This window comes from Corticium candelabrum, chromosome 3, assembly GCF_963422355.1.
Source record: "Corticium candelabrum chromosome 3, ooCorCand1.1, whole genome shotgun sequence".
Taxonomy (NCBI): domain Eukaryota; kingdom Metazoa; phylum Porifera; class Homoscleromorpha; order Homosclerophorida; family Plakinidae; genus Corticium; species Corticium candelabrum.
The window spans coordinates 9,223,842-9,233,845 of NC_085087.1; the positions used below are offsets into that span (position 1 = coordinate 9,223,842).

The window sequence follows — 10,004 nt, forward strand, 5'->3', positions numbered from 1 at the left end:
AATCTTGCGGTTGGCGAGGTCGTTCCAAGGTCCGCAACAAACTGTAGGTCGATGCACCCACAGACGTTAGAAAGATTGCCTTCCTACGAGCTACGTGCTCGTCTCCTATCGGTACTGCGTTTGCCAGGTAGTAAAGCTCGAACCTTTCCTTGTATTTGTCGATGCTTTGTACTCCTGCTCGAAATTCGCCCAACAACCCGTGTTTCAAATTCGGGGCTGCACTCGCCATCTCTCGTCGCCACTGTTGTGTCGTTACCGACTATATTGGTTCTATTGCAGCTCGCTTACAGTGTCTACGCACTACTACACCAGACTACACAAGACTGGCTAACCACATGCCACAGTACTCTTCAGAGTGTCATATTCTATCAGTATGCTAATGAGTACTAGGGGTAGTCCCAAGTCCCTTACTCTACTACGGTTATCACCTAGACTCGTGCCCAGTCCTCCTCCGCGCTAGGTTGCTTACACCACGTGCGCTAGCTGTCACGTGTGTATAGGTCCATGTGGTTTCACACGTGTGGTTGGCTTAAGCACGGTGGAGGACTGGGACCATGCTTCGTCACGTGACAAACATGTTTGCAGGGCTGCCACACTTGGAAGAGCAAAATATCCGTAGGCGCAGTGACGCACGGCCACGCCCACCTAATTTAGAATGACCGCGCCCTCGCATTTTTTGTTTGCACGTTTTCTTGGTACAGTGTATTAATGAAATGCTACTACGCGTAATTGCAGAACAGCAGCAACAGTTATTTACTATATATCCATAACTGTTAGAACTAAAGAACAGCAGAAAGTTTTATTTACCACAAATCCTTAACGATTAAGCTTGTAAATTGCGCTACTTTGTTGCTACTAGAAGGAACAAATTCTAGGTGTGCATAGTGGCGACCAAGGAACTCTTCAAAGTATTTAGCAGCAAAATCAAGGTCCTAAGACCGCCAGTCTTGTAGCTGAGGTCCTTAGTGCACAGACTGCAGAAGGCCATGCCTGCACTTCTCTTCGACTCTGTTAACCAACCAGAGCATACAGGATCGCTCTCCCACTCCTTCTTGTAGGCCTGTAGCCATCGTTTCATGATGCACGATCGGATCTATCCTGGATACGCTGCCCGCATCTAGCCTCGCGTGGCCAGGCTTTCACCTCAGGCGCTAGGCGCCTGACAAGTAGTGAAAGGTCTGGCTACGCGAGACTACCTCACATCCCCGAACATCCCGGAACTGTTAGACTACTGCAAAAGAAATCGACGTTCGTACTGTTTGTACATTGTACTAGGTAAGTTAGACATACAAATTTACGTACAGTACACACCACGGTTCGATAGCACGACGTTGAGTGACTTCGGAAGACCTACAACTAAATGCCATGTGATCATCGAGTATGTGTTTGCTCAGTGCTGCATTTATCCGTAGGAATGGCCTACGGAATCCGTAGGCAAGTATGAAGGCCATTTTACCGTAGCCTACGGTAAAATCCGTAGGAGTGGCAGCCCTGTGTTTGTAACGTGACCGAAATGGCGTGACATGATTGGTAGATACTAATTTTATTTAGCATGATAGTTTCCGTAGGAGGGCTTTTGTAATGCATGATTACACAATTAGAAAGATTAAGTACACAACAATTATAGAGCCACTAAGCCATTACGTGCCGATAACTTGTTGATGTCGTCGTTGTCCGTGAGAGTGCGACCAGAGAATGACTTTCGAGAAGAGCGGTCTCAATGGTAAGTGCAAGTCCATTCGCGCGCGCCTAGACCTTCTACATACCTGTCAAGCCACACGAGTACGTGAAGGTAACGCCTCTTTTTCAAAAGGCTGCGACGGGTCCTGATCCCTGTGTCTGCCAGAGCACCACGTTCAGGCGTCCCTGTTAGTTACGTCTAGCAGATTTTGTTGGACCAATTTTAAGCTAATATCAGTCACGTCGAGGTGGCTCGTAAGCTTTCCCGGAAGCTCGCCAGAGGATGGACCATGCCACCAGAACATACGTCTACGTTGGTATTGCCTTCGCACCAGTCTCTGTTGGAGTTATAGCACATTCTACTGACGTTTCAGACTTGCGGAATCACCCCTCGCCGTATGCAAGTAAGATACGCACTGCGTACAAGAGGTGTGCACGTGCAGAGTGCCTGTTTGACCTGTAGATGTCACAAGGAGAAATCGACAAGATTCGAATCAAGCAAGTGGGACTTGTCCAACTCCAGCGAAGCAACATGTCTCAAGAGATTATGCGGAGACGCCAATCAATTGGCAATTAGTAGAAACGACTCTGTCGAGATAGATCGAACGTTTGCGGGAGTCCGACTGCTGTTCTCTTGGTCGAGGGCCTGTTTCGTGGCAAGATTTACGCCGTTTCTCCGTGAAAGACATCGAAGACACGATGCGTCGTCAAAGCCCTCATTTGTTTGGCATCTTGCAAGCGCTGGTCAAAGGGAAAGCCGACGAGGAGGCTGACAGCACACGCCTGCAGGCTCTCATCACCGGCACTGTGGCACTGAAGTTCTGAGATCGCCAAAGCAGTGGGATTGCACTCCTAACAGTCTACATGCTTGTTTGCTCGCGGTACAGGAAAACAAGCAATTACAGACCTCAACCATCTTGGTGTCTCACAATCATATCAACAGGTTTAGCGACGTCTAACTAAAGAACTTGGCGAATGATTACCAGGATGTACAGCAGCTCACGAAAGAGACACACATCTGGGTGTATGACAATCTGAATTTGTATTTAGATTTAGATCTGCTTTAGATTTGTGAAGGTAGTCAAATGTACGAAATATGTCCGTCATGGGCTGCGTTATCCTACTCTAGACTCTGCTAGCCGGCGCAGTTTTACGAAGAGGATCGTGCATGTGCATGATGGCGTTGATTTGTGAGGCCAGGCGACTGACCGGTTGTAGGCAGGCTCTTGCTAATCTACCACCTTCTGTGTCGTTTAGCAGAGCCTTAGCAACCTATTAGAAATCTTAGCTGAGACCAGCGGGCTGAGCTAAATAACTTAATTAGACTCAAATGATGTCACATGACGAAGCATGGTCCCAGTCCTCCACCGTGCTTAAGCCAACCACACGTGTGAAACCACATGGACCTATACACACGTGACAGCTAGCGCACGTGGTGTAAGCAACCTAGCGCGGAGGAGGACTGGGCACGAGTCTAGTTATCACCTTTGTGTGAATTTCACTTGTAGACAGCGGTTGTAACACATGTCCGAGGTGCTGTCTCTTGTCACTCTGCGGTAGCAAATGAAAAGGCGTTCACATACGTAGCAAGCACATAGAAATGTTTTAGCTATGGCGCGCCACTTGTGCCGTAATCCGCTATTTCCACTGAAGTAAAAATACGGTAATTCTATAATTAAATTAAATGTCAAAAGTCAAACCAGATTAACTAGTTGTACGGTATCCGTAGGCTCCTCGCGTTCGTGAGTAACACGTCCAACGAAGTTTTCACACCGTCTGCCGAGTCGTAGCTAGACAACAGGGCCGTAGGAGCCGGTGCGGCTGGTGCGGCCATGGCCGCACCACTTTTTGTAGCCTCGTACCCAGGCCCTCTTGCGCGCCCGGAGAAGAGGGCCTGGTACACGTTGTATTCGCATGCGCGCATAAATTAGAAGGAAATCGTGGTAATACATGCACGCATGCGGAACCGACGTTGTTTAGAATCTCGAGCCGATAATGTCGCGCGCAGTGAGACCCAATTTGGCAAATGGTGGATGAAGGCAGAGCTTCTGGTTTTGATATGGTGTTGCACTACGCTCTAGGCAAGCTTAAGCTGTGTAATGTAGAGCTGAAGGAGCAGCAGCGTGTTGTCGTAGAGCACATCTACAACGGAAACGACGTCTGCAGCTGGCTTCCTACAGGATACGGTAAATCGCTGTGCTATCAACATACACCGTATAGGGTTGACTGCAAGCTAGAGAAATGTGGTGAAGAAGATTGTGGATATGTCGTCATTGTCGCGATCGTGTCTCCTATAGTATTGCTGATGATAGAACAAGTCAAAGATTACGCGAACGCGGAGTTTCACTTGACCTTGGGTCTAGATCTAGGGCTTCATCACTACTGAACACGGAAGCTGTTTCACTGTCGATTGCGCGCGACATTATCGGCTCGAGATTCTAAACAACGTCGGTTCCGCATGCGTGCATATATTACCACGATTTCCTTCTAATTTATGCGCGCATGCGAATACAACGTGTACCAGGCCCTCTTCTCCGGGCGCGAAAGAGGGCCTGGGTACGAGGCTACACTTTTTGTAGCCTCGCCTAGCCAGACCCTTCTCTGCGCGAGCGAAAGAGAGAGAAGAGGAAAAACAAACACATATAACGCGCACTAAATTAAAAGCCACGCCCTTTAGCGTGCGTTAGGCCGTACCACTTTTTATTTGCTTCCTACGGGCCTGGACAATACGTATTTGTTGAAACCCTAGCTGTCATGGAAGTAAACATGCAAAATTCCTAGTAGTTTAGATTACGTCTATAGGCCTGGTATAGGTAGTCATCGTTTTGCGATCGTGATCAAGACAATTGAAATGTACAGTCTAGGTATGCACTCAGTTCCGTTGTAACGACAGTGGTATGGTATTTACTGACATAGAAATTGATATCGGCAAACATTGACTATCAACAGTGCTAGATGAAGCACAGTGTAGTAAAGGATTGATCATACTGTAAGTATGGGATGTGTGAATAGTTGACTTTACGTGACATTCAACTCCTGTAGGTGTTTCTTGCTTGTCAAGTACACACAGTCCCTAGCTGCTACAATACAAAAGGATGGGGCGACGAAAGTTCATGAAGCATTTTCTTCGCCGTTTGGTCACTTGCACGAATCGTTCTTAGACTCATCTGTAGTCGGACACGGAAACGATTTTTTAAGGTAGGTCCTATCATGAAACGTGGTCATGGGGAGGAGAAATTTGAGATTTGTGTACACATATAGATGTATACACACAAATGGACTTTGTATACATTGGCCGTTCAGATCATTTATCTATCAATCTCAATTATTTTTTAAAATTCTATTTATACCAATTTCTGTTAATTAGTAACTATAAAGTGTCCACTATAATGCAGTCTCAAGAGATACCATGGAAGTAGAAGTAGATTTGCCTCTCACATGTTGGTATTCACATTTTGTATTCCTAATATTAACAACAAATTTTGTTAATTTCAAGCAATTTATTAACATTCACATACACAAGTTCACCTCCTTTCTTCAATGTACAGTACCATCCATTTCTTCAGCTATTACAAACCATACTCCACAAGTCCTCTGCTGTCTTTTCTCCTCCAACTTTCGTCCTCCTTTCCTCAATGAGAGCAAGTAATTTACCAGTAAGAGAAGGTATGTTAAACGTTCTTCTATCAATCTCTAAACTCCTGAGATCCAATATCATCAGCCCAATCTCATACCACTGCCCACTGCAGTGTTTAGCAACAGCATTTCTTATAGAAATAAAGTCAGGCAGGTGTCCTATACACACAACACGTCATGTGATATAGACACACAAACTGAATTAGCATGCATGTGTATGGACACCAGTGATGGATGCCAAATCAATAGCTTGTATTGGATATCACAATAGTTCACTTGTTTCTAGAACATGGTTTACCTGTCTACTTAGTGGTTCACATCAATTAACACAATTAGTAAATATACACATTAATTCAAACATGATACTTGACACAATAAAATCACCAGCCAGTAATTAAACAAGTTAAGGTGTTCACTAAAATTCCATAAACTCCACGCTACATTCCAATGTTAAATATCTGTATTATCAACTAACATGATGTAGTGATGAAGGTTGATAGAGTAGTGTGTCTTACTTTGTTCTCAATCATATAACAGAATTCTGTGTGAGTGAAACTACACCCATATTATAATACTGCTTATCTTAATTGATGTGCCACATGCTCTTCTGTGACTGCAACCATGCAGCTTAGTTAATTATCATGAAGACATGCCCCTCCCACCTCTACTAGTCAAAAATGCAATATTAATATGATGACTACACTTCAATTAACTTTATAATGAGTGTTGCACAAACAGTACACTCCTCGCATGAGTTTACACAGCAGGCACCCAACTATAGCATGAGATAAAATTAGATTAATTAGGAACAAACAAAGTGATAGAAACAAGCACATTGGAATACATTCAAGTGTGCATGTGGGCTTTGAAATTCATGACGGTTCAGTATTATTACAATCTCATGTGAATGTGAGAACCAATTTACCTGCTTGGTAGCTTTGACTGAAATGAGAAGTTTCTTCCAGTCCTAATTCTTTTAGAACATTCATTTTCATATCAGACGTCACAGTACCATTAGAATGTTCAGTTGGTACGACAAGCAAGTCACCAAGACTTTCTACCACTTCATCATCACCAACTACTCGTTTTACAGCAGCTTTTGCTCCTTCTCCTGTTGCTACTGCTTTCTGGATTTTCTCTTCAGCATAAGCAGTAACTTGTTTCAGTTCTTTGTGTTCCTCTAAATGCTTTCTGCTCAGATATTCAGTCCCATATTCGGTGCCTGGACTGTATCTGTCTAACATATCTCTCCAAAGAGACATGACAGTGTCGAGCAGGGAAATGCATTTTACTTCTGTTGCCTTACCTCCACGACATACAAAGTCGACAGAACGAACAGGATCTACCATGGCAACCAAACATTCAACACGACAATCAATAGAATCACCTCGTGATACAATCAGTCCATCCCTCCACAGTCTTGCTTCTGTATCTAACGTCGTATGAACTTTAGATTGAAACATGCCAAATGCAGATGGACTGAAGATGGTCGTCTGACTGCTGCACACTTGACGTCGACCGACATACACTTTCTTACTCTCGTCTCTCTTCCACATGACAGACAGATCCTTAGGAGGCAAGAGAGCTGGAAACATGTACGTGTCGTCTCTGCCTTCCACTTTGAAGCAGATACCAAGAGATTTACATATTGCAAGGATTTTATCTGTGTTGAGTTGAATATGAATCTTCTTATCTTTTTGGAAATCACTGATTGACTTTTCTGCTTCTCCTCTTGTTACTGTGCCATCCTTCCTCTCTGACCTGACGTGCCACTTAAAATCCTCGGAAGCAATGAGAGGACCGATGGCATAATGATGTAGAGATGCAGGATTGAGAGCTGCCACATCACCGGCAACAGCAATCTAAACACACATCACAACAATATTACACAAACATACACAAGTACAACAAATAAACATCTGCTAGTCGTCTCACCTCTCCTGAATCATCTAAAAAATCAACTACCTTCTCTACAACCTTCTTCTCTTGTCCTGGACATGCTTCCTGCTCGATCCTCTCCATCAGTGTTGCCTTCTCCATGAACGGATCTTCTTGTTTCTTACGAAGAGAAGGAAGCAACTTGGACAAGACTGGCTGACAAAGACGAGGATACAGAGGAGCAGACTGAAACATAAATAACTTTATCAGTAAGCAATATTTCCAACTAATTATTCTTATAATCAATCACCTGATGCAACTGCTGCTTCACATCACAGAGAACTTTCTTTAGTTGTTTCATTTCAGGTGACCTGCTCCTCCTGCAGTCGAGAACAAAACAAACTTCAATGATGTTGATCTTGCCTTTGAACAGCTCACGCATGCCGTCGACCACACGCTGCAAGACACCCTCACGCCCTGGACAGTAATCTATGTGACTGCCAGCTATCAACACTGTGGGTATAAACTCTGCATCCAAACTGGCTCTGAGAAATGAGAGCCAATACTGAAGCTCTTGTCGCAACTCCTCAATACTGCACAGTCGTCTCTCCTCTCCTCTCACTAGACTCACTAGCACGATGAACATCGAGTTGGAGGAAAAGAAAAGGCCGTGTGCTTTGTGGAACAGCTCTTGACTTGCAAAGTCCCACACTGACAAGCGACCCACTCCTGGAATATCGGCTGTCATCACGTTGATACCAATTATGCGTTCCTCTTCACATTTCGGGTCATCTGCTTGATTCTCGTTTGCAAAAATCCACTTCAACAATCCTCGTTTGAGAGCCTCCGCGAGTGTCGTCTTTCCTGCTCCTTCTTTACCAATGAAACACAATTTCATGATTTCTGGTCTCACTGTGCACTCGGCATACAGAACGGCATACTTCTGTTCATCCTGACAATACAACCCATCCATTCTACACATACCACCATATCTCACTACATAAACGTCTCACTATTGCTTTCATTAGGCGTCTTCTCAGTTCACCATCAGCAAGTTGGTGTGGTCTCTTACCATCCTGACAGCATAACACACACAAATAAGATAAGTTGGTCTATAGCAGAGGTTTGTGAATAATACAAACATGAGAAATGATATCGCAGATAATAGAAATTATCACATCTAACACATTTTCACTATTTCTTTAACCTTGTTTGCTGTGATTTCCCTTCTTTTTAAAAGAAAATAATAGACATCATTTGTCAATCATGATGTTTCTGTAATTCTACAAATTTCTATAAATAAAATCTCATTTATGTAATTTCGTGTATGATGACATTTGTATTAACTAACGTGAGATTTGTATAGAAGTTTTCCTAGACAAACATTACTCCAAGTGAGCGCAAGCACTATATAAAGTGTTGAGTAAATCAAATATTGGCTGACAGACAGCAGTTTCGAGACGTTACTGTATGATGCTTCATCTGAGATTTTGATAAGTTACGGTATATGTACGGAATGACCTAATAGTAGTACAGAGCAGTTACAACAATGATAATGGTGGCTCCATGGGTGTAGACATGTAAGCATCTTACAGAAAGTACAATACTAACTGGATGTTGCTAGTCAGCTGGTTGTCAAGGAAGAACCATCATCAAAGATTCGTAGGTCTTGGCCAATGGCCCATGCTGAGCACTCCACGGCTTTTAGCCTCAAACTTCCAGACCAGACAGCATGCGAAGCACGTGACTCTACTGATAGTCTGGACCAGAACGGTACAAAAATGATTTCGTAAACAGCCTTCTAAGGAAATCAGCATCTTAGATACGGAAATTGGCTCCAAATTTGATTGGTTTAGCAGTAATTGGTTATGCTAAGTGCACTAACACTGACTACACATGTAAAATCCTCATGGGTGCTAAGTGCACGCCAGAGTCTGGAGTAGACACACACACACACACACACACACACACACACACACACACACACACACACACACACACACACACACACACGCGCGCGCGCGCGCGCGCGCGCGTCTTAGTTTTCAAGCTAGCAGTGACAGGACATGCACAGCAGCGTCGCTAGAACATCACCTTTGACAACTGGTTGAACGGTAGTCTCACTAGTCAAATGGTTAGACTAGTCAACGTTCTGCCGCAGAATCAAAGAGTCATCGTTTCATGCCGTCCACCAAGATATCGCTGCAAACATAGCAGACGTCTCTTCTTTGTTCGTGAGATTTCATGGCATTTACAAATAATATGTTTGCGTAATGCAAAAGCACGATATCTTTCCATCTCATTATTGAACTAGGCAAAATGATCCTACACTGTTAGATTACCATTTAGCACCGCTTCCTGATAAGTACTTCCGAAATCATTTTAGCATCGTTTTTTGGTCCAGTGGAGTCACACGACGAAGCGTGCTCTCTGGCCTGAAAGTTTGAGGCTACAGATGCTTTCTGATCATACCCGGTACCATGCAAAACTTTCAGAAAAAACAGTCATGTGTGTGGCTCTTAGGCTAAAAAAAACAGTTGCGAAGAAGCCAACTGCATTGTTGTCTGCACTATATGGATACATCAATTTATTACAGTGAATAGAAATGTTCATTTCTTCAGCTTAGAAAACACATCTGTGTGCATAGTCTGACTGTAGTGATATTTTCATATGCACAGCTAACTTGCCTAGTCATGATCAAGCAAACAAAAGCTTCACTGCATGCTTCATTCCACCGCTCATTGTTCTGCTTTGAGGCACAATATTCCTACCATAAAGTTCATAATATTGTTTACCTTATCTTTAGCATC

At 43.8% G+C, this 10,004-nt stretch overlaps 1 protein-coding gene across 1 annotated transcript in view; it reads right to left on the reverse strand.

Annotated features, from left to right (window-relative positions):
* Positions 1-5,023: 5,023 nt before the first annotated feature.
* The window catches only part of LOC134176780 (uncharacterized), a 6,132-nt gene continuing 1,151 nt past the window's right edge, over positions 5,024-10,004 (reverse strand). The window contains exons 6-12 of the mRNA XM_062643440.1: positions 9,990-10,004; positions 8,208-8,270; positions 7,505-8,146; positions 7,252-7,440; positions 6,242-7,178; positions 5,209-5,475; positions 5,024-5,143 (exon numbers count right to left, since the gene is read on the reverse strand). The exon at positions 9,990-10,004 is cut by the window's right edge and continues 84 nt beyond it. Coding sequence (XP_062499424.1) covers positions 5,243-5,475; positions 6,242-7,178; positions 7,252-7,440; positions 7,505-8,146; positions 8,208-8,270; positions 9,990-10,004 — 2,079 coding nt within the window. The 3' untranslated portion in view covers positions 5,024-5,143; positions 5,209-5,242. The remainder of the gene's footprint in view (positions 5,144-5,208; positions 5,476-6,241; positions 7,179-7,251; positions 7,441-7,504; positions 8,147-8,207; positions 8,271-9,989) is intronic.